A 23985-nucleotide genomic window follows, 5' to 3' on the forward strand; every position below is an offset into this window, starting at 1 on the left:
AGGTGGCCAGCCAGCACGTTTTAGTATACAGATGATGGAGGAACAGATGACAATTTAAAATCCTTGGATCATAACAGTTGCAGTGGTCGTAAGATTATTCTGCCATGCAATGATGAGACATATTTATGATAGGTTCAAGGAGGGGCAGAAAAAAAAAAAAAAGCTAAGGAGGGGACGCCGTTTTTCAATGGCGACATTCTTGACGGGGCCTATGGACGATTGGACCTTCTCCCGCGCCGATCTGATTTCATCTGCTCACCGCCTGCGGGATCGGCCAGTCATGAGAGGCCGTTATTGCTATCGGCTGACCTAAAAAGTGGACATGCCTCAGTCCCTGTATTGTATTATCATTACCACTTACTATATATTAACATCAACGATAATCCATAATCACATTCCTCCAATCCCATTAATATGACTGTTTACTTGCCCTATGTAAATTGTTATAAATTATTGAACTACACCTCTTCTGAAATTGCTTACTTAATCTTGCCAATCCTATGTAGATTTAATACTTACTTTCTTCCATTGTCTTAGTTGTACAAGTACTCCTCGTAAGTAAACATGTACAGTATGTACTCTGTATGTATGTACATGCTGTACATCATCCTACGGGGTGCAGCGGAACTTAAGCTTCTCCCACGGCTCTACTAGTAATTCGGCTCGATGATATGACTCAGTACGTTTCTTCCCAGAATTTTGCGCACTCTCAGCTTCCTTCGAAAATTTGTTAATCGGGGACCAATACCCTTAGGACTAATCTCTGATCTTACTGTATCTCCGATTCGGGAAACTTATACTCTTACAGGCTGTATCATCCAATCTAAGTTTCCTCTAAAATGATCGGGAAAATATGGAGCTGATTCGTTCCTTGAAACTCCGCGGACTCAATGGGTTGCGCTTCATCCCGAGTAGTCACAGATCACTGATCTGTCATGTGCTACCGCCATTGTATCTCCGGCGCATTGGAACTCCGCTTCATAATATCCTCTTTATCGGATGACTAAGTCGAATTGTCTCAAGTCGTTGTTCTAGATGGAAAACGGCTGAACCTTCAGGAACTCATAAACAATGGCAAGATTAGCGGGAATACCCACGACCTTTGTGAAGGCACCCTAAAATACCCGATACATAGCGTCTTGCAAAGCTGCTCGAGCTCGGGAAAGCATAGTATATACTCTAAATAATTGAATCTAGTAAACAGTGGTGAGGTATTGATACTATCTATCGATCACTCGGCTTGAATAGGTTACTGTAGCTGGGTGGTCTTATCTCCACGATGATCTGTTCTCATTGTATATAGCGCACCAGGGTCCAATCATTCAGTAATATAGTAAGGAAATAGCGTATAGGACTCACTGCCCATGAGTCTTAGTATCGATGGTGACGCTATATTCATCAACCTTGCAGTCCAACGAACCAACCTTCTGCCCAGTTACTACCCCGCGAAGGGTATTTGATTAATTTCTTGTAGAAAATATATTGGTTGCGCGAGAGGGTTCAAGAAGTCCGGTCAGACTGTAATATTGTTCTTCTGGTAATGACTATCAATACAGCGAAAGCGAAACTTCCGTTTTAACACAAGCTCACATATCTCTTTCTCATTGATATCTTCGTCCTATCTGCAGCACTTGAGCAAGATCTTAGAATATTGCCGCATCAGGTGATGGAATCCAAGGGAATCGGATATTGACATGAAGTTAATTAGGCCTCTAATTCCTCGGTTGGCACATCCTCCAAGTCCTTACCAACAATGGCATCAGCAACCTTCCACACCTGTAGCAGATTGTCTTCAGCGGCAGAACACAGAACCCATGGGTCGTTAAGGTTCCAACTGAAATCAGAGATACGGTTGGTGTGGCCACCGTGCATGAAGAGGCTGTAGGAAGGCTAAATTAGCAACCAAGGTTCGTAAAGTGAAAAGCACTATCAGAGTAACGTACAGCTCAGGGGGTCCATCCTGTGCATCATCAGGGGTTTGCTCCTCGCCGCTCCGGCTAAGATCCCAGAACATAATTTTACGATCATAGCTTGCACTAGCCAAGACGGATTCCTCAAATGGGTGCCAAGACAAGGAAGTTACGGAGTCGGTATGGCACTCGAGTGTGTGCAATTTAGTCTTGAGATTACGCAGATCCCAGAGGCCAATGGATTTATCGGCTGAGCCTGTCGCGAGAACGGTTTCTGCAGCAGGATTGAACGCAATTGCGTTGATTGCATCACGATGTTGGCCTTCCGCAGAAGCTGCCGCACGGGTTGTTTCTGCTTCACGGATGTCAAGGATTTGAAGGGTGATATCGTCGGACACTGTGCCAATGAGAGAAGAATGGAGTGGGTGATACTGAACATCGTTAACAATCGATGAATGATGGGTGTATGTACGACTTGGCTTCAATGCCTTGTTGCCTTTCGTGTACGTCGTTAAGTCCCTGCAAAAAGAGTTAATTATCAGAAGGTGGACACAGCGACTGGAGAACGGTGCAATTACCAGAGTCGAACAGTCTTGTCTTCACTACCAGTGACGAGGTGGCCTGCGGTGTGCGGGCTCCAACTAAGACCAAATCCTTCCTTCGTGTGACCTAGAAGCTCCATTTGAGGGTTCACTGTGCCCGTAGGTAGACTGGGGTGTTTCGAGCGATCCCAAATCATCACCCTTCCATCTGTACACATGGTGGCAATCACATTGGGGTTTTGAGGTTGATACCGCGCCTTGTTTACTTCGCCTTTATGATCAATCTTCTGGACAATGTTGAACTTGATTTCCATCGGGGCCTTTTTGGAGCTACCGCCATAGCCACCAATTTCCCCACGCTCCTCATCGTAGTCGTCCGGATTAGGAGCCGAAGGGTTGGGAAGTTGCACATGAGCAATCTGTAGATAGTTTTGCGCATCACTTGAGGTGTGTGTACCAAGCAGCAGTCGATGAGTTGAATACGGCTTGTCAGGGACCCTAGGAAAATTAGACTTCAGGTATCATAGCTAACAGTGGGACAGGTGCATACTCTTGCTTGTCAGGTAGCCATTGTGTTGTAAGAGTAGGCCATTCTAATGCCGTACTAAGAATCATGTCGTATAAGAAAGGCGCATTCTTCTTCCAGGTTTTGTATTCTGATTTAAGCCTTTAGTCTTCTAACCAAATCCTGAGGAACAAAGCTCATTCACCTTCATTAATGACTTTCTCCTCAGTACGCTCTTCTTCCTGCTCTTCCTGCTCCTCAATAAATCCTAAAGCAAAGAGGGGTTAGATTCGTTTGCGCAAATTGAAATGGGACAGAAAGCGCACCGTCGTCGTAGGGCTCCATGATAATCGTAGGATATCACTCTAGGACAGAGAACAAAATAGTGTGTCGGGGGATAATGATTAAGTAACTGTACAAATTGCACTGCAAGAGGGAGAATTAATGTTGTTATGTGAATGAGAGCTGTGTAAGGCCAACGGTGACAGAGCTTTGAGCTGCGGACTGAGCTCTCTCCCGCTTGGAGAAACGCGACCTTGCCGTTGACACCGCGTTAATGGGCGCCCAGGAGAGCTAAACCGTTTTCGGAAATCACGGCTTGGCGCCATCATCTCCATCCTCAACCTTACGACCGCTGACTCGGCAGAGTCACCAAACCTCGCTGCTGACCTTTACGATTCTTAGAGGCGCTCTCGCCTCCTTTTAATGTTTCTTTCCGTTTGGAACGTCGTTTTATTTCGTTTTAGTTTGGAGCCCCACGTTCTCTGAGAATTCGGAGTCAGCTATTCCTGTCTATACGACCGCATTTCCCATTTATTGAATGATTTGCCTCCGAATTCGAATACTTCTTCGCTTTTGACGACTACGACGACCACCACGACAGACTAGAGACCTTCGCATTTTCTTATCTCTACAATATAGTCTCGAGGGATTTCATTGTATTGATTCACCATGGGTGTTCCTAAGTTCTTCCGCTGGCTGAGCGAGCGGTATCCTGCGATCTCAATGCTGATCGCAGAGAATCGGATACCTGAATTCGACAACCTATACCTCGACATGAATGGTATTATTCATAATTGTACGCACAAAGATAGCGACTCCCCTACTTTTCGCATGACCGAAGATAAGATGTTTATCGCCATATTTAATTATATCGAGCATCTGTACGGCAAAATCAAACCAAAGAAGCTCTTCTTTATGGCGATTGATGGTGTTGCCCCTCGGGCCAAGATGAACCAACAGCGCGCACGACGATTCAGGACAGCTTTGGATGCTGAGGTTGCGAAGGAGAAAGCCATCAGTCAAGGAATTGAGATGCCCAAGGAGGATGCTTTTGACAGCAATTGCATTACCCCGGGCACGGAATTCATGGCTAAATTGACAGAACAATTAAAATACTTTATCAACAAGAAGATATCGGAAGATAAAGATTGGCAAGGAGTCGAAATCGTACTGTCAGGTCATGAAGTACCAGGAGAAGGTGAACATAAGATCATGGAATACATCCGGCATGCGAAAGCACAGCCAGGCTATGACCCCAATGTTCGTCACTGTCTTTATGGTCTCGACGCTGATTTGATCATGTTGGGACTTCTCAGTCATGACCCTCACTTCTGTCTTCTTCGTGAGGAAGTGACCTTTGGGCGTCAAGTCCAGAAAAAGCCTAAAGAACTCGAACATCAGAACTTTTACCTTTTGCATTTGTGCATGGTTAGAGAGTACTTAGAATTGGAGTTTCAGGAGTTGGAACGGACAGACGTTTTGAGCTTTTCTTTTGACATGGAACGGGTTATTGACGACTTCATTTTGATGGCGTTCTTTGTTGGAAACGACTTTCTACCTAACCTGCCTAATCTGCATATCAACGAAGGTGCATTGGCGTTCTTGTTTAAAGTCTACAAAGAGATCTTGCCAAAGATGGGCGGGTATATCAACGAACAGGGCGTTATTAACATGGAGCGTTTGGGTATGCTTCTTGACGGCCTGAGCGATGTTGAATTCCGCTTTTTTGAAGCTGAATACTCAGGCGAGCGATGGATCCAGGCCAAGAAAAATGGTGGAGAAAACAACTCCGAATCCCAAGAAAGACCTAAAAGTTTTACAATTACCCCGGCACAGAAGAATCTTCTGAAAGAGGTCAAGAAATATGTGCTTAACCGACCTGAAAAGGCGGCAGACCCGCAACCTCTTGACTTCCCTCCCACACTGCCTGCTCGAGATCGCAAGTTCTTGGAACAACTTGCAGATGACCTTCGACTGCCGTGGACTACTGAGCCAGACGAACATGGGGAACGATTTATTAGGTTTAAGCTTCCAGCAAAACAAAACGACGATAGCGACGATGAGGAAGACGAAGAGGCATCTATGGCTGTTCAACGTATCATCCGAAAGTATGAGAATGCAAAAGTTCAAGAGCTCTCCGCTGAAGATGCCCAGAAAGCTGCTGAGAAGAAATATGAGGAAAAGTTTCAAGAATGGAAAAGCAAGTATTATACAGGAAAGTTTGAATGGGGTTTGGACAATCATGAAGAAATGAGGAAATTAACGGAGAATTATGTGCAAGGCCTCCAGTGGGTTTTGTACTATTATTACAGAGGCATAGCGTCCTGGCCTTGGTTCTTCCAGTATCACTATGCCCCAATGATTTCTGGTTGGTTTCCCTATCGCTCTTCAAAATATTCTCACTAACTTGCTCTAGATGTTAAAAAAGGCCTGAAGGCAGATACGAATTTCCAGCTTGGTCAACCCTTCAGACCTTACGATCAGCTTATGGGTGTTTTACCCGATCGAAGCAAAAAAATCGTCCCTGCTGCCTACCGAGACTTGATGACTTCACCAGAATCTCCTATTGTCGATTTCTACCCTCGTGATTTTGAGTTGGATATGAATGGGAAGAAGATGGAGTGGGAGGCAGTTGTCAAAATCCCATTCATCGAGGAGAAACGTTTGTTGGATGCTCTAAAAACGAAAGAGCATCTATTAACCCCAGAAGAAAAGGCACGGAATGGCTTCGGTGCTAGCCTTAAGTTCACGTACTCGCCCGATGTACAGTTTATCTACCCATCATCACTCCCTGGTGTTTTTCCAGATATCCCTAATTGCCATTGCATCGAGAATATCTTCGACTTGCCTACTATGGATGGTCTTGAGCCCTACATTGGTTTGGTTGATGGGGCTCAACTCGGAGCATCAGCATTAGCAGGTTTCCCCAGTTTGAAGACTTTACCTCACGTTGGCCAACTAGGCTTCCATGGGGTGTGCGTCTTCCAGCAAGAGAGCCGCAACGAAAGCATGGTCATCACTGTACTTGATCCTGGAAGCAGGTCAAGTAGCTTGTTGGCTAAGCAGAAGCTCGGACAGCGTGTTTTTGTGGGTTATCCATTCCTACAAGAAGCATACGTTGTCCGTGTTTCCGATGAGCTTTTCGATTACATAAAGCCGGAAGGGGAGGAGCATGTTGTAAACATTCCCCATACTGAGGCTCAAATCGAGCAATGGAAGAAGAAAGCCGACAAGATCGAAGGAACATATAGTAGGCGGCTTGGCACGATTATTGGCCCTGTTGAGGCGATGGTACACGTTCAGCTACTGAAGGGGTTGCTCAAGACCGATGAAGGTGCTACAGTGAAAGAGTTCGCAGACATCCCGGGACAAGAAACCGATTACGCTCTCCAGCTCGTCGTTGGTGAAGTGATCAATCCCGATGAACGTTTCATTGAACGTGATGCTCTACCTATCGAAGAAGAATTCCCCGAGGGCTCTCGTGCATTTTTCCTGGGAGACTTCAATTACGGCAGACCCATGCATATCACAGGGCATAGCAATGGCAAAGTGAACGGATTAATCGCTGCAGTTAAGGGCCGAGAACCCGAGTTTGGAAAGGAGCGTGCTAGGGATGCCGAGAGGTTTTGTCCTTACATGCCCTCTTACGCGATTGCTCGCAGCCTGCAGTTGAATCCCTTAGTATTGGCGAAAATCACTTCCGCCTTCTCTGTGGATGTAGAGGGTCAGCGTGTTAATCTGGGTCTCAACCTGAAGTTCGAGGCGAGGAAACAGAAGGTTCTGGGTTATTCACGTCGTGGAGACTCCGGCTGGGAGTTTAGTCCCAAGGCAGTTGAATTGCTCCAGCAATACATGATCAAATTCCCTGAATTCATCGCTGGTATCCAGCGTAACCCTCAGGGCGATCGCTATAAGCCAACGGATTTCTATCCTGAAGAGACCGCCCTTCTAAAAGTCAAGGAGATTCGTGAGTGGCTCAAATCTATCGAGGCCAAGAATTTCGAGAGAGTTCCTCTAGATGCTGAACAGCTCGATTCCGATATTGTCAAGTTGATCGAGCAGGATGCGGATCAATTAATTCAAAACCAGCCCGCGATGCAAGCAAAGAAAGTAGGGGGTGTTCCACGAAGTGCCCTTCTCAGGCCATCTGATGTAGAGCAGAGACTCGGGAACCAAACGTTCAGACTTGGTGACCGCGTTGTCTATGCCCAGGACTCCGGAAAAGTGCCCATAGCCACTCGCGGAACGGTCGTTGGTCTCACCCGGACGTCGCGGGCCCTTCTCCTGGATGTTGTTTTCGACGTTTCGTTCATGAGCGGAACGACCCTGGGTGACCGATGCTCTCCATTCCGGGGACAAACAGTCCTGTCATCTTCTGTCCTTAATGTTTCATACCGACAGTTACTCGCCACAACCCGAGCAGCCAGCAGCCAGCAAAGTCAACAATCGCCTTTGACTGTTGCGGGCTATGGCGCTCCTTCTGGGCCCGGTGGACAGGGGCAGCTGAAAGAAGCTTCAGCCCCTCCACCTCTCAGTGGCTCCTACCGAGGTGCTGTAGCAGGTATGGGCAACGGTCGCGGCAATGGTTTCTCTCAAAGAGGCCGGGGTGGTCGTGGCGGGCGGGGCGCCTCTAACGGTGTTGGGCCGCAGACAACCCTACCCTTCCGACCACATTTTAACGGTGGAGAACAGCAAACTGATGGGCCACATCGCGGAGGTAGAGGGAGAGGCCGCGGTGGCATGCCCCGTACTCGAGGAGGATACGTCGCTGTGGATCCCAATCCGGATGCGGGTGTAGTGAAGCACAACCCCAACTTCCAGGCACATAATTACTCACAAGTCCCCCCACCCAAGAACTTGAACAACCGTGGCGGACGTGGTGGCCGAGGAAACCCTCGAGGGAGCCATCGCGGCAGAGGTGCTACTGCAGGGAATAATCAGGCTTGATTGTCCTCCACTTGATACCTAGTCGTGTGTGTGTGAATGTCGCCTCTTGGTATTAAATCATCTGAAGTTAAGCTGATCTGGATGAAGTTTTGTGGGGAGATGCATTGAGTTTGCTTTTCGTCCTAGAGGCGAATAGAGGCGTGGAAATCTACGGAGTATACAAGCATGGAAATGAACATGTATATACTGTACCATAGCCTACCATTTACTACATGTCCTGGGGTATCATGGACTGGAAGGAGCTTACCCGAGGTTGCAAGAGACTAGACCTAAAGATGACTAGTGACCTTCCCCGCATAAGGGCATCATCTTCCTTGAGCTTGATGAAGAAGTGCGGAGATGGATAAATATCCGAGTAGTACTTACTAGTCGTAATCCATCCTTGATAAATAAATACCAACCCCTATGATAGTCAACACAACCCACCAGATCCTAGTACCAACCACAAAACCCCTCATTAAAACAGGACCAGTCATGGCCTCAGTCCCCGACTTCGACAGCCTAACCCTAGACCCCAAGGGTCCCGTAGGAAACGCATGGGGCCTGTTCCCAAGAAATGACATCGGCATGCTCAACCTACTCACGCCTGAGAACATACGACAAGCAGCGAGCGAGGAAATTCGCACGGGTGTCCGAATTTCGCTCGATCTGGCATTAGACCGGCTCAACCACCCGAGTTATGGACGCAAGCCATTCACCCGGGAAATGGTGAATAAGGCACCGAGAATTGTGAATGACGATATTTTGATGTTTAATACGCAGACGAGTAGTCAGTGGGATGGGTTTCGGCATTATGGTATGTTTGTCTGTGGTCGCTTTGGAGTGTTTCTGGTGTGGTGGGGTTGCTTGGGGTAAGGGTTAATGGAGAATAATATATATAGGACACCAGGAATTGGCATGTTACTACAAGGGACATACGTTAGAAGAGTTGCAGGATTCACCTGTTATCGGCATTGATTGTAAGCTCATCTGTTCCCAATCAAAAACCCCCTTCAAGTGTAGATCAAGCTAACATAATAATAAAGCATGGGTAAACAACGGCGGCATCGTAGGCCGAGGAGTCCTCCTCGACTATGCAACCTGGGCGAAAAAGAATGCAATCCCCCTAACCCCCTTCCAGACCAGCAGCATCCCCCTCTCCCACCTTAAAAACATAGTCCAAGAAAATAATATCAAATTCCGACCCGGCGATATCCTCTTCGTCCGCACCGGCTTCACAGAAGCTTACAACAACCTCTCAAACGAAGAAGAAGCCGCGCTGGCCCAGCGCCCCAGTCCCGATTTCTCCGGCGTCGAGAACGGTGAATCCACGCTGCGCTGGCTGTGGGAGAACCAATTTGCCGCAATTGCTAGTGACTCACCGAGCTTTGAGCCTTCACCTCTCGTTAGGGAGGATTCACCGGCGAATACGACATTGCACCAGTGGTGTCTTGCAGGGTGGGGGATGCCGATCGGGGAGTACTTTGATTTGGAGGAACTTGCGGAGTACTGTCGGGTGAATGGGAGGTGGAGCTTCTTTTTGTCGAGCGTGCCGCTTAAGGTGAGTGAATTTGAACTTTCATAGAGGTCTCTTGGTGGTAAGTGCTAATGGATGTTTTAGGTTCCGGGGGGCGTCGCGAGTCCGCCTAATGCGGTTGCTATTCTTTGAGATATAAGGTGGATTTATTTTCGGGAGTTGTGGAGGTTTTGCATTGCAAGTGTGTGAATTCAGACTAATTCCAGACTAACTTGGTAAGAGCCAAGGACAGTAATAAGAATTCAATATCAATCAATGTGAATGAATGGTGCCTGTCCAGGCAGTACATTGCATCGCATCGAGCCCTAAGTAACTGGTTCCGACATAGTACCTAGCCGTCATATCAGATATCAACGTTTTTCTTCTTGATGAGAACCTTAGTACTGATGCTAGGCATGATCTGTTCTCCATTCACGATGTTCTCAGGTCTTCCAGATTGACCCTCCTCAAACTTGAGATCATACTCAGCCAGGAGTCGACTCATGACGGCCTTCGCAATGACCGCCCCAAAGAACCGGCCGTGGCAAGCCTGTCCACCGAATCCGAAGTGTAGATTGGCAGGGCTAACATCAGTAAGGCTTCCATCTGGGGCATTAAGGTCTTTGCACCAACGGAACCCGTCGAAGGTAAGTGGGTCTGGAACGACAGTTGGATCGCGAGACATAGGGCCGGATGGGAAGCAGACATGAGTTCCTTTGGGGAGAGTGACGCCATCAGAGAGGGTCAGAGGACGTCCAAGGACGCGTTGGGCGGAGACTGGCATCGTTAGTTATTAAATCATGGTTAGTAGCACGGGGGAGTGAAGAGTTGAACAAATGTATCTATATTTATTTAAGAATTTCAGCACATACCTTCAGAAGGAGGGTTAAGGCGCTGCGACTCGTGAAGAAAGCTATCCAATCGACGCTGGGCGCCAAAGTCGCTCAACGAGGCCCTAATCCAGCCGTTTGTCAAGGTCTCATGTATTTCCTCTCTCAGAGGCTCAAGGTACTCGGGATGGACCATCAGATCATACATAGCATGAGTGATGAGCATCGTGCTGGTCTGGACGACAGCCAAAGCCATGGTAATCATCAGTCCGTATGCCAAGTTCATGGGGTCTCTGTCCAAGTCATTGTCCGCTAGATCCATCATCCACTGCAAGAAATCTTCTTGTTTCTTGTAGGACGGGTCATTGAGCTCACGTCTCCTGCGGTGTTGAATCATAGGCAGAATAAGTTGTTCTGCAATCCACCGGAGTTGCGTTTCGAGTCTCTGGACACTTGGAAGGAAAGGAGCTACCAGGCGACGGAGGAACCTTGGAACAAGCTGCAGTTGCTTGACGGCAATGCGCACATCGTATGTACACTTGGTGATAGTGTTGATCCACTGTTCGCTCCTGCAGAGCCTTTGGCCGATGATGATGCGGGATGTTGAGTGGGTAACGAGCTTGAGGATCATATGGTACAAATTGATGGGCACATACCGACCTTCACAATAAGGGACTACAGCCGAGAAGGCATGGTGGAGTTCAAAGAGCAGTCGAGGGATTTGACGGTCTATGATCTGAAAGTCAGCGCTGATGCACAGCATATAATGAGATATTTGGTGTAGTAGTAAACTGCACGTGTTTCAGCGGTCTTTCTACATACCCAAAACTGGATTCAACTTCTCCGAAACAGTGCGCGCCGGCAACTCGCTGTTTATGAGTATGTTGGTACATCCTCCCAGGATATTCTGGATGACACCTGGTTAGCAGGATGCATCTTATCTGCCCAGAAATGGGTGGATATGCTCACCTTATACTTAGCACCGACAAGGCTTGCCTGACGTGAATGAAGACCTCCAACTTCTTCAAGATATTTCTGAGGTAGGACGACTAAATCTCCATCCAGCTTGAGAATCCGGAAGGGTTTGGATTTGTACTAAAGTATGATCAGCACCGACGAGTCTTTCTGCGCAGATGGAAACGTACCTTTTCGTATCCATAGTAGATCAGGAAAGGCGCCTTAACGACATAAAGGATACGGTTGAAAAATGGGGGCAGAAGCTTGAAGTGCTTGACGATAGGCAGGCTGGTTCGGCTTGCGTTTGCAGTAGAGCGCTCCATGATAAAATAAAAGGCAAGGAGGCCCACAAAGATAGGGACCCAGTGCCATGCAAGTCCCATTTCTTTCAAATAATCCATGTAATCCATTATGATTAACTAAGGGGCTTTGAGATGAACGAAAATATGTTGGAGATATGGATGTGGATGTGTGGAGTGCACAGAAAAGATTGTCCTTTCATGAACAGAGTCAAACAGGAAGATGAAAGAAGAGAAACAGACAGATGGAGTAATGAGCAGGTCAATATGCTAGGCGCCATGGCGATTGGATTGGTGTTGTGAAAATCAACAGCATTGCGTTCCAGCAAGCATCAATACAAACGACTATTTATGGGTATTTGCGTATAATTTTACATTACACAAAGACACTGACACCATAAGCTTCAATCGTTGCCAGCATATAATGCTAAGATATATGTATTATAGACGCCCCTTTCCAGTGCTTTTGTAGTCATTTTGCTAGCAGTGATTCGTTGTTACCAAGCTGCACATGAAGAATCACGATAGAACATGGTTGTTCTTGTTGTCTTGCAAGATTTCAATTATTCATAGAAAGACGTGTCTAGACGTATGTACATCATGCTATCCAAATACAAGCATCAAAGTACCCCCAAACTTTTGCTGTCCCCTTTTATCTTCCAGGTATACCAGTATCGAACGCCAGACGCAAATGCGAAGGATAGAAGAATGTTGGATAAGAACAAGTGTGTAACCAAAGGAAGATGACTCGCAATCACTCAAGTCCAATCCATTCCTCTTCCCCACCTGCGGTGTCAGCCATGTTCTCATCACCATTTGCTGCCATATCATCGGGTTCAACATCCGCCAAAGTTAGGGTGTTGCTGGTCTTTTTGCCAGCAAGTACGGGTTTAGAGAGCAGATAGTTCAGATCGTACAAGTTCTTCTCTGTCATCCTCTTCAGGTTCTCCCGGATGTCGTCAATGGCGCGTTGAACAGCACGAAGTTCTGGCGCAAAAGTACCGGAGTTTTCCTTAAAATATCGGCCATGACTGCTTAGGAGAGATTCAATCCACAGCAAGTTGAACTCTAGGTGTGGGGTTTCCTCAGCAGCGTGAGCAACATAGCGCAGCAGACGAGGGAGGTAGACGGTTGGCAGGGCTCGGACGACATGAGAGATTTCGGACGGCGGGACTGCTTCATGAACAAGGCGGATAAACTTCGACTCGTTCAACCGGAACGCCATAACCAGCGCTTTCAGGAAACTATCATCATTATCGCCTGTGCCTGTTGTATATGCCTGTTTGGCATTCTCAAGAGTCTCCATAATGCTAGACGGGGTGATCGAAATGTCAAGATCAAATGGATCAAAGACATATTCTGTATCCAGGCTATAGATGAGAAGACCCTCCGTAGACGCCGCACAAAATGCACGCCCAGTCGGTGAGAAATTGACGCAAGTGACACGTACTTCCGGCCGAGTGGTACGAGCTCCAGCATCGCCACGCTTTGCGCCAGGGAGAGAGCGATCAACACGGTCTTCGTGATCCGATGCCTCGCCTGTCTCATCGATCAGGCCTCGGGGACCAGCTTCGGTCAAATCGCGACTGTTCAAGATCTCCTGGGTACCATCAAGCGATGTGTTGACGGAAACTGTGTACTTCTTTACCAACGAGCCCGTCCTCACGTCGTACAGGCAAATGTACTTGCTATTGCCTCCAGCGAGGATACAGCTTCCATCGGCGCTGTATGTAATACAGTTGAAGAACTTGGTTCCCGCGGCGTTTGCAGCGGTTTGGCGATCAGTTATCTTGCGACCTCCTGAGACATCACGACGACCATCAATTCCGCTTTCTTGTATTGCATCGGCCACAGACCAGAAAGTCAACTGGCCATCTAGCGATGATGCAGCCACCTGTTTGCCATCTGGCCTAAAAGCAACGCTGAGAACATCAGACACGAGTTGCAATGGCTCGCTGGTCTGTGTTCGCCCGAAAATGCTCCATATGCGAACTGTACGATCCCAACTACCACTGACGAGGTGGTTCCCGTCTGCAGCAAAAGCAAGAGCGGAAACGGGGCCTTCGTGGCCAGTGAGTTGATCAAGCAGTTGTCCAGTCTGAACAGACCATATATGAATGTCGAATGAATCTGGAGATCCGGCACAAACCACTTCGCCACTCGGGTCGACAGCAAGCGAAGAAAATGACAATCGAGACGGCGCGGTGAAGGTTCGGAAATTGCGATAACGGATGAGGTCCCACGCTCTTACTGAACCATCCAACGAAGCTGTGAACAAGACACTTCCTTTCTTGGCAAACTGGCAAGCAGTAACTGCGCTGCTGTGTTCCGTAAATGTCACGACGCAGAAGCCCGACTTGACATCCCAGACCTTGACCTTTCCATCGTCGGAAGTAGTAACGATCTTCTGGCCGTCAGGGGAGTAAACTAGGGAGCCCATCGACTCCAAATGACCCTGTTGTTTCAAAATGTACGACTCGGACTGCCATTCCCATACTAGCAATTGGCCATGCTTAGAGGAGCCAAAAGCCAGCCATTCGCCGGATTTGTTTACCGTCACATAGTCGATGTTGCTCTGGGAGACGCTGTTCTCAGTTAGCAATAAGCACAATATTTAGTCTAGAAGGAAGCCATTATACCTTAAAAGGTGGATCATGTTGAACTCTGGCAAGTCGTAGAGCCCGAAAAGACCGTTCGAAAAGCCCACCACTAAAAGATTTGTGGGGGCATGGAATGCAGTGCAATTGACCTTAGCATCATTTTGCATAAAGAAGTCCTTTTTCACAATCCTCCAGCGTGCCTCGTCGACGTCCTCCATGGTATCGGGGTCTTTCTTTGTCACATATTCCCACCTGAATAAAGCTCCATCTTGACTAACGGTGTAGATCTACAAGAAAGTCAGCTAACGTATAGGCGCACAATAGAGAAGACCTACAGATTCTTGATCAGCAGAAAAGAATGCCGCCTTCACACCTTGCCGATGCCCCGCCAATGTGGTGGGTTCAAAGCCCTCCTCTGGATCCAAGCTCCATACCCGTGCTGTTAAATCCTTGGAAGCAGTGAGAATGAAACGCGAATCGTGAGACCATTCCAAATGCTGGATGACGTCAAAATGACCAGCAAGATCTCGGTGTAAGATGAACGGTGCAAACTCGAGCTCTCCATTATTGTCCGCACCTGGCGTTGAAGGGGTATGCCAAAACTGCAGTCGTCGCCCCACTCCTACAGCAAAGAATCGACCGGACGGGGAAAATTTGAGGGATGAGACACGGCCCTTAAAAGAGAAGTGGTGGATAACAATCCTGCGCTTGAAGTTCGTCAAGATTGCGCGGCCATTTTCATCAACGGATAGCAGGAGGTTGCCTTGGGGGTTTAGATCTAAACGGTCGATGTTCGTGCGGTGCGCAAAGGGGAGAGTGTATGATGTATTGCTTTGCGCGGTGTCGCATTAGTGAGAACTGTCAATTGGTACTTATAGAGATGCGTGTAAGTACATACTGAACAAGGTCGAAGACCGTAACCCGGTTTCCTACCGGGGAAAGCAGACAGGTGCCATCTGGAGTGAAAAGAAGATTTCCTTTGCGATAGACCGTACCCAGCAGGTTGGAAAACTAAAGCATTGTTAGAAGGATTCACTTTGATTTGAGATACCGGGTAAAAAATAATGGAGCTACAGCTAAGGATAACTGACCTTGAAATCCGTCTTCATTGTCGCCAGCCCGTGTAGCCCAGCGTGCAGTCAGTCAATTAATCACCTTTAAATCTGGACCTCCAAAAAAAATGACTTTTCCACCCAAACGGGCGATAAGAGAGCTGATCCGCATGTTAATCCGACACCGATGAGCTAGTCTGGAAGAGGTATAGCGTGAGCCCCAGAATTGGAGGTCAGGTCATGGTCCTGGTCATGCCTTTTTCCTGTTTGCTTCTGTTTGCTTCTCCACTGCTGACAAGACGGGATTCAGGGGCAGTTTAACCCAACCCAAACCAAAAGAAGGTACGACAAACTGCCGCATCCTCTTGTTTGCCTGTCTTCCTTTACATTCCCAACGGCCATTGATTCCGGACTGGTACTGCTACCCATTGAAATCCTTCCTATTGCTACTTTAGTTTTCCGTTGGCTAATTGTCGTCGAGAGTAGGGCGTCGCTCCTCCCACCATCGTTTTGTTGTTTGTCTTGATTGAATTCCCATCTTTCGTTGATCGACCCCTTTATCACAATGGCCTCCACTACTGAGACTGCCTCCCCCATTGGCATTGCCAACGTAAGTTCTGGATTGCATTCGCAAAATACTCTAAAATGGACCTATAGCTGATTGTTTATTGTAATAGCTTCCCAACCAGCGGTATGTTTCTCGATTAGCTATGGTGGAGAAGGGGTGGAGGGGACTAACTGAAGCTTTACAGTCACAAGATTGTCGCTAAGCGGGGTGCGGCTTTCACTATTATGGTTTGTCTAATCGGACCCCAACATGAGAACCAGATCAGTACTGATAGTCTTCCAGGTTGCTGGAGAGTCTGGCTTGGGAAAGACCACGTTTATCAACACCTTGTTCTCGACGACCATCAAGAACTATGCCGACCACAAGCGTCGTCACCAGAAGCAGATTGACCGAACTGTTGAGATCGAGATCACTAAGGCCGAATTGGAGGAGAAGTTCTTCAAAGGTACACCATAGCACTTCCCGTTCGCTGGACGACAGCTGACGCTCTGGATGTATTTTTACAGTTCGCCTGACCGTCATCGATACCCCCGGATTCGGAGACTACGTCAACAACCGCGATTCCTGGCAACCCATCATTGAGTTCCTCGACGATCAGCATGAGTCCTACATGTTGCAAGAGCAACAGCCCCGCCGCACAGATAAGATCGATATGCGTGTGCATGCCTGTCTGTATTTTATCAGACCCACCGGTCACACTCTGAAGCCCCTCGATATTGAGGTCATGAAGCGCTTGAGCTCTCGCGTCAATCTTATCCCCGTCATTGCTAAGGCCGACACCCTCAGCCCCGCCGATCTGGCTCGATACAAGCAGAGAGTAAGATTGACTTACGTTCTCCATTTGTGAGGTCTTTACTTAACCTATTGCTTTCTTATAGGTTAAAGCTGTCATTGAAGCCCAAGGCATCAAGATTTACACTCCCCCGATTGAAGAAGATGATGAGCACGCCGCCACCCACGCGCGGAGCCTGATGGCCGCTATGCCTTTCGCTGTGATCGGTTCCGAGAAGGACGTGAAGACTAGCGACAACCGGGTTGTAAAGGGTCGTCAATATGCTTGGGGTGTTGCGGAAGTTGAGAATGAGGACCACTGCGACTTTAAGAAGCTTCGTTCGATCCTGATTCGCACCCACATGCTGGACCTTATTCACACCACTGAGGAGCAACACTACGAGGCCTACCGTGCGCAACAGATGGAGACCCGGAAATTCGGTGAAGCCCGTCCCAGGAAGTTGGACAACCCCAAGTTCAAGGAAGAGGAGGAGTCGCTTCGCAAGCGGTTCACCGAACAAGTCAAGGTCGAGGAGCAGCGTTTCCGACAGTGGGAGCAGAAGCTCATTGCCGAGAGAGACCGTCTCAACAAGGATCTGGAGGCTACGCATGCGGCGTATGTTCCCCCCATTTTTCACCTTCAAATGATAATCACACTAACAAGAAAACAGGATCAAATCACTGGAGCAGGAAATCGAATCTTTGCAGGGCTCATCCACCCGGAGCCATGGACGTCGCTAAGGCACTTTTGGACCACTGCCAACTGTGGTCTTTCGACCAACAGTGGGAAAAGCAGACTTATGCATTCGTCAACTTTAATTCATGTTCATTTGACTACCCCTTGAAATTTTCTTTAACTTTCCTATTTTCGGCTTTGTGTACTCGAGGGAGACAATTTGCATAGGGCATAGACGCCCTGTCCTGAGTTTCGCTGGGTTTTCTTGTTATTATTCTCTTTACCTGCTGGTAGCTAGCGATGGTTTTTCTACATCATTGATAATAACCTACTTGTATTCCGTGGCATGTCAATACACATTTAATTTGTTTGAGTTGTCCATGGAAATATACAAATAATTCGACCTCCGCGGGGGAGCCGCGGGACGCTACTAGAATAGAGTTACCTCAGTGCTCCCGCCGCCATTTTTATTGATTGCCAAGAACGAGAGCTCTTTTCTCCACATCCACTTAAACTGCGACTCTTGCGCGACTCAGATCTACACTTTAGACAGCGGCGTATAGCTAGCATTACCGTGTACAATGCCAGCAACGAAGCAATTTCCCACAAAGCTAGTCCACACTCTCAAGACACATAATGGTAGGCTCCCTCCACCTTCTTCAGCTTCTTCCCTCTGACGTCGCCTAGGGCCCGTGAACGCCGTCACATTCTCCAGTTATCCTGGAGCATACGTTCTAACCGGTTCCTCTGATCGTGCTGTCCATCTCTCCCGCGCAATACCCAACAAACCTGGTACGGAAACGACATCCCCGATCCAAAGATACGAAGCGCACGGGTACTCGGTGCTTGATGTCGCCGTCGCGGGTGACAATTCCCGCTTTGCCAGCGTTGGCGGAGACCGACAGGTTTTCCTCTGGGATGTTGAACAAGGCATAACTGTAAAGCGATGGAGTGGACATGCGGCGCGTGTTGAAGCGGTGCAGTTTGCAGGCGAAGGCGACTCAGTGGTCGTTTCTGGTACGCTTCACCAATTTGAAACACCATCGCAGCCTACGCGATGATAACATCAAGTGATTCTAACGTAATTCTATACTTCAGGTAGTGCCGACACGACAATTAATCTCTGGGATACACGATCCAACTCAACAAAGCCAATCCAAACCCTCACCGAAGCCAGCGACACGGTCTCATCCATCCACGTCCACACCCCTACGTATTCCATCGCGAGTGGAAGCTACGACGGCCGTGCCCGTATCTACGATGTTCGCATGGGTCGCACAACGGTCGATGTTCTTGCGCACCCGGTAACGAGCGTGCGCTGTTCGACGGACGGGAATGCCCTCCTGGCTTCAACATTAGACAGTCGCATTCGAATGCTTGATCGCACTGATGGAAAACTCCTCCAAGCGTTTGGGAACGGGGACAAGGGTCCCGGGAAGACCGGGTACCGGAATAGCGAGCTGCGAATCAGGTCTGCGTTTGCCAAGGGGGATGCGATGGTGCTCAGTGGAAGCGAAACGGATAAAGAAGATCGGTCGGCCCAAGCGTACGTATATGCTTGGGATGTTGTGAGCGGGGAACTCGTCGCTAGTGTCCCAGCCGGCGAGGGCGTCAAGGTTGTCAGTTGCGTAGCGTGGAATGAGAAGGGGGGATGTTGGGCTGGTGGATGTTCCGACGGTACGTATTTCCCTTATTCTAACCTCTATCCCTCATTTTCATGCATCATTTCGCGAGCGTCGAGGGATATCTCTCGATCTGCATTTGCCCCCACATATTGAGTCTTGGAATGTGCTAACATGACGTCTCAAAAAATAGGCAGCGTCAAAATCTACGGCTAAAGCAGGCTCCGCCAACCGATGAATAATTAACGTAAAGGTGCCACGTGCACTAGTCACGTTGCACATATCAATTTTCATCAACTACAGCTCACAGGCCTTTGTTAGGCCTACCTCCCAAGAGAGGCGAACGCATCGCAATCCCTAAAGGGAAAACGTCGTGGCACGGATCGCTTCCCTGAGACAAGGCAAACCACTTAAGCCATATCTCAATCTCCACAGCTCGTAGCCACTTACCAAGTGTTCACGGATAGCCATAGTGCCTCGGCTGCGCCACCACTAAGACTTCAAAAACTGGGATATACTTTCCCTAGCACGAACGCATGACAGAGTCACAAACACCGATCTATTGAATAGTTCCTTCGGTTTCCCAGGAATTTATGGATTGCCACTTTGGAGTCGTGAGGGTTATTCGCAGGGTTTTACGATAGGACGAGGCTGGGTTTCAAATTGGTCTGGTTCAAGCTTTTAGGCTCCTGCAATTACGAGTGCTATGGTTTCTCAGCTGACATAGGTTTGTAATGGAAGTACTATGGAATTGTCATTAGTGGAGATAAAACCCAGTCTGAACGAAAATCGTCATTCTAAGAACAAAGGATACGAAGGACAAGATAAATGGCCAGTAGTCAAAGCGTCGTGGATATCGATAACAATCCAAACTTAGATATCTAACCTCCAATCAAAATCATGAACATCAATCACAGTATCTCATACCAAGACATAGGTACCTTCGCTAACTATCAATACAAGTTTGGGTGAAAGAAAAGTTAAAAAAGAAGAATGTACTGTTATCCATATCGGGTCGTAGTCCAAGATGATGAGATGAGAACTTTTGGGCGCCAGTATAGCTGATTATGAAAGGCATCAACGAAATTTTGCGATCCGGGCGTAAATCATAAATGAGAAGAAGAGAGTTCAGGTCACCACAGATGCTCTCAAAAATAAGAGAATTCGAAAGTAAACCTCGGCATCTTCTGCGGAAGGCCGGTGATACGTTTGGTGTCGAAGCCGGAGTATAATCGAAGGCAGTAAGCCAAATATGATCATATCTCGAATTCTTCAAGGTCCTCGGGCTCATGACTCTCTGCTTCCAAAGCATCCACAGCACGCTGAAGCTCGTGCTCACCGACAAGGATGGTGCCCGCCCGTGCAGTGCTGAGGAAGCTGATCTCAACAGCCTCTATGGAGCTGTCCAAGTCAGGCTGCAGGTGGTGGGTCAGATTGCTGTTGGCTAATTTGCGTCCAGAACCAGGGGTTGGAGGTTTCACGGGTCCGCCCGATCCGACACTCGAAGAGAAAAAACGATTCATGGTGTCATCAAAAGAAGAAAAGCCATTGAAAGAATGAGACATAATTGTGGAAGAACCGTCCGTGATGTCATCGCCTCGAGCATGCGTAGCGTCTGCCAACCTACCAGCTACGCCACAAACAATACCAGTAGCCTCTAATGGAAGTTTGCGCAGATCTAGCATGATAGGGACAAGGATCTCCTCTTTTGAGCCCAATAAGAGACTGGTTTCGTCATCTGGCTCGGCAGGGAATGTAGGGTCACTCGAGAATCGGGGCAAAAGCCGCTGTTCCAACAAGAGTGAGGCTGCGGGATCGGCAGCCGTCATGGTAAGAGACAGAAAGCGTGGCTTGTCGACGACAAGAGCGATTGTCAGCGCATCGCGTAGTATAGATATAGAGCTGACGTCACTGTTGTCACGATGGTGAACCGCACAATGAACTAAGCGGAGAGATCTATCAACCGAAGGAGTGATGCTATTCTTTCGCAAAGAAGAGAAAGTGCGAGTCTGTAATTCATCAAGTGACGATGGTGGAGGAGTGGGCGGGGGAGATCCCAGGCTGCTGGCGGACCGAGAGGACACGGGACTGAGGCAACTGTTGAACTGATTGTTGTTGATGAATGCGTCCGTTGACATCTCGAATTGAAACCCACGCTTTTCCAGAGTTCGGATTACCTGCGTCTTGCTACGCAGAGGAACAATGATATAGTCTGAGAAGTAAGTGGAAATAAAAAATATAGAGCTGCAAATATCCTCATTAGCACAACCTACGATTTGGAAAAGAAGAAAAAGAGACATACATTCCCGCCATCGCTAATGGACTGGTGAGTTCGAGTACTCGTTGGCCCGCCTCGAGACCTTCTCCGTAAACTTGCATGGCGATGAAATCCTCACGACTAATAGACAAGCGGCACGGGTTAGATACGTTGTCTTTCGCAAACCGTTCTACCAACGGGGCGAAATAGTCATTGGCGAGTTGCCTAGGACACATAATAGAACATTCCACAGGTGTAATGGAGAGGTTCAAGAACGCGGGTTGGGCGCGTTTGTGGACGCCGTCGGGGCCACCATTCTGGAAATCTGCATGATTTCCACTAATTGGAGGTACCTCATGAAAAAGGACCTGAAGGATTGGATTTAAAAAATAGGGGTAGAGATCTAGTGGAATATGGACGAGGGCCAGTCGATCATCCTGCATTACCATCATTGTTGTTAGCAAGCTAAGCCTCAAGAAACGAAGGATCACTGGAAATGTCCAGCAGTTGTCTGAAGAAGCCATATTCAGGAATCATGATGTAAGGTGATCTAAGGCATGTAGGACATAGTAGGCTCACCATGAACTGGACTTGAGCAGAAATGAGCGACAGTGACTGCTCCATCTTTTCAGGGGTATTGTAAAGTCTGTGTGGCTCAAGAACAGGTCAGACGCCGGCGCTTCACGAGGGCGATCTCGTGAATAAATCACTGGTGGATTTAGTGCGGCGCAGGACAATAGAGCCAGGCTGAATTGAGGCTCTTCGTTGATGGTGTGGCAAGGCTGGATTTCAGCAGGTAGGACTATATATAGGAATACAAATCAAGGAAGAACGAGGACTTGACAGTCCACTCCGCGTGATTGATTCCTGTCGAAACTTTGGACGGCGCAAATGATATACTAAGAATAATCTTGAGGCGGTACTGGTGTAATTGATAGCTTGCCTTTGTGAGCAACTAGATGAGCCGAGCAACAAAGTATTTTTAGACGGACAGCAGGCAGCATAAAGTCGGTTCGTCTGTTTGTCTTATACAGCATAGTTTTGTTTCCGTTGAATCTTTTGAGACGTTGAGCAGTCATTCCTTCTCGTCGACCGCCTTCCGTTACGCCATTTTCTGAGGGAATGATATCAATAAGACCAGCACACAAGTAAGGGGTAGTCGAACGATGATGCTATAAGAGACGGACAATCAGGGAAAGATGAGGAGCATGGCATCAGAGATGGTTCGAAGCACACCAGAACCGGAATGAGTCAAGACGGTGGAAGAGAACAAGACCTCCTCAGGTGACTTGGACTCTATGCCTGTTCTGTACTTGCGTCTCTTTTCCTCACTGACTCAGTTACGACTCCCTCTTTTCTCCCTCTTCTTCACCCTTTCCAATGCAATGCGATGAATTGATAATTATTTTGTCGGCTGCTCTTTCCGGCTTGCTGAAACTTGAGTCACGGAAGGTTTGTCGCAAAAAAGGTCCCCACACAGATATCCACAATCGTTGGAAGCTTAACCAAGGCAAAAGAAAAAACAAAATCAATTATGAGGGTATATATGAACGGTTGCCTCTCCCTTCAGAATTTTTTTTCTGGCTTTTTGGCCCCCTGAGGCCTGAGCAACTGCTTGAGGAAATCTCGTTAATGCCTTATCCTCTTTTTTTACCTAATGATCTTTCGCAATAGATATAGCCGTTGGCCGAGTGGTTCGTCCAGTGTCGTGTCTCCACCAACACCACTGCTTATCAGCAGTAGTAGCAAATGAGCAATTCCGTTGCGATCGCCACTCCGCGGTAGGCGCCACTACCGATAAATGCCTGTGCTTTTGCTGGTCGAATCCTCCCGGCGCACGGTTCCTATGCCAAATCCAATGGTCCTGTGTGGGCAGATCAGGATTTGAGACGACTGATTCATGGCGGATGCTTATGGGCTCCCCGCACTTTCAAGCGACAGGGATCATGGGGTAACTTACTTGGGCTAGTCAGGCACCGCAAGACTGATCGGTCACACAATCTGCAGTTGAATGGAGTGTGGCAGCACCATTCGTATCGTAAGATATGGATCTCCACCCTCTTCGCAAGCAAGGGAAGCCCGTTTTCGACGGGAGATAAAGCGGGTGGATTTGGGAGGGTCCCAATGACACTGCAATGAGTTAGTTGGGTGGAGTCTTGTCCATCCACGGAATGCCAGCGGGAGACCCCTACGATAAGGGAAACCCTCCGCATTCTTTGAACCTGCCATAATCATGGCATCACCCACTTCCCCTTCGGAATATAACACCAGCAGTACAACCCTGGTGCACATATTGTTTCATCTAGCAAGCAAATGTCAATGCAACGGCGTCATACCAAACGATGTCTATGAATCCCGTCGGAGGTTAATTAGCTCGTCATTCGCAACGGCAATCACCACAAATGGCGAGTCTGGTTTTACATTCCTCGGCAATGCCGGTTAAAACATCCAAGACATTCATCTGACTGCGCTTGCAGCGCTACAATAGCAAATAACTGTGAAATCTATGTCCCATGACCTTCTCACAGCGCAGCTTTTATCTTTCACAAAAACTCACTAGCATGGTTGTTTCTCAAGCGCTTTCCCATATCTTGCTCTTCATGCATACAGTTGTCTACCTCTGACGATCATCTACAGGCAGTCAAAATCACGACTCTCGCGTTCACTGGCTT

At 48.0% G+C, this 23985-nt stretch overlaps 8 protein-coding genes across 8 annotated transcripts; 4 read left to right on the plus strand and 4 right to left on the minus strand.

Moving 5' to 3' along the window:
- Window positions 1–1704: 1704 nt before the first annotated feature.
- AO090102000516 (WD repeat RBAP46/RBAP48/MSI1 family protein) lies at window positions 1705–3302 on the minus strand (the record flags this gene model as incomplete). The annotated part of the gene is made up of 6 exons (XM_001822625.3): window positions 1705–1879; window positions 1944–2429; window positions 2489–2950; window positions 3003–3108; window positions 3163–3225; window positions 3284–3302. 6 exons carry the CDS (start codon window positions 3300–3302, stop codon window positions 1705–1707), a joined length of 1311 nt encoding a protein of 436 aa, XP_001822677.1.
- A 606-nt stretch (window positions 3303–3908) lies between these two features.
- Window positions 3909–8186, plus strand: AO090102000515 (chromatin-binding exonuclease XRN1; the record flags this gene model as incomplete). Its single annotated transcript, XM_001822624.3, has 2 exons — window positions 3909–5607; window positions 5656–8186. 2 exons carry the CDS (start codon window positions 3909–3911, stop codon window positions 8184–8186), a joined length of 4230 nt encoding a protein of 1409 aa, XP_001822676.1.
- A 474-nt stretch (window positions 8187–8660) lies between these two features.
- Window positions 8661–9834, plus strand: AO090102000514 (uncharacterized protein; the record flags this gene model as incomplete). Its single annotated transcript, XM_023236784.1, has 4 exons — window positions 8661–8982; window positions 9068–9145; window positions 9239–9726; window positions 9787–9834. The coding sequence occupies 4 exons, from the start codon at window positions 8661–8663 to the stop codon at window positions 9832–9834; spliced, it is 936 nt and encodes a 311-aa protein (XP_023091851.1).
- A 211-nt stretch (window positions 9835–10045) lies between these two features.
- On the minus strand, window positions 10046–11878 carry AO090102000513 (cytochrome P450; the record flags this gene model as incomplete). Its single annotated transcript, XM_001822622.1, has 5 exons — window positions 10046–10458; window positions 10554–11240; window positions 11334–11418; window positions 11481–11606; window positions 11657–11878. 5 exons carry the CDS (start codon window positions 11876–11878, stop codon window positions 10046–10048), a joined length of 1533 nt encoding a protein of 510 aa, XP_001822674.1.
- A 643-nt stretch (window positions 11879–12521) lies between these two features.
- Window positions 12522–15476, minus strand: AO090102000512 (snoRNA-binding rRNA-processing protein PWP2; the record flags this gene model as incomplete). The annotated part of the gene is made up of 5 exons (XM_001822621.1): window positions 12522–14352; window positions 14407–14654; window positions 14703–15198; window positions 15266–15378; window positions 15459–15476. The coding sequence occupies 5 exons, from the start codon at window positions 15474–15476 to the stop codon at window positions 12522–12524; spliced, it is 2706 nt and encodes a 901-aa protein (XP_001822673.1).
- Window positions 15477–15984: 508 nt separating this feature from the next.
- On the plus strand, window positions 15985–17499 carry aspC (septin CDC12; the record flags this gene model as incomplete). Its single annotated transcript, XM_023236785.1, has 6 exons — window positions 15985–16029; window positions 16164–16214; window positions 16270–16432; window positions 16494–16804; window positions 16866–17374; window positions 17430–17499. The coding sequence occupies 6 exons, from the start codon at window positions 15985–15987 to the stop codon at window positions 17497–17499; spliced, it is 1149 nt and encodes a 382-aa protein (XP_023091850.1).
- Window positions 17500–18015: 516 nt separating this feature from the next.
- Window positions 18016–20028, plus strand: AO090102000510 (WD40 repeat domain-containing protein; the record flags this gene model as incomplete). Its single annotated transcript, XM_023236786.1, has 4 exons — window positions 18016–18073; window positions 18122–18451; window positions 18533–19111; window positions 19994–20028. The coding sequence occupies 4 exons, from the start codon at window positions 18016–18018 to the stop codon at window positions 20026–20028; spliced, it is 1002 nt and encodes a 333-aa protein (XP_023091849.1).
- Window positions 20029–20312: 284 nt separating this feature from the next.
- Window positions 20313–21937, minus strand: AO090102000509 (ACT domain-containing protein; the record flags this gene model as incomplete). Its single annotated transcript, XM_001822618.3, has 3 exons — window positions 20313–21300; window positions 21359–21750; window positions 21893–21937. The coding sequence occupies 3 exons, from the start codon at window positions 21935–21937 to the stop codon at window positions 20313–20315; spliced, it is 1425 nt and encodes a 474-aa protein (XP_001822670.1).
- Between the last annotated feature and the right edge of the window lie 2048 nt (window positions 21938–23985).

Source organism: Aspergillus oryzae, chromosome 4 (assembly GCF_000184455.2).
Source record: "Aspergillus oryzae RIB40 DNA, chromosome 4".
Lineage (NCBI taxonomy): Eukaryota > Fungi > Ascomycota > Eurotiomycetes > Eurotiales > Aspergillaceae > Aspergillus > Aspergillus oryzae.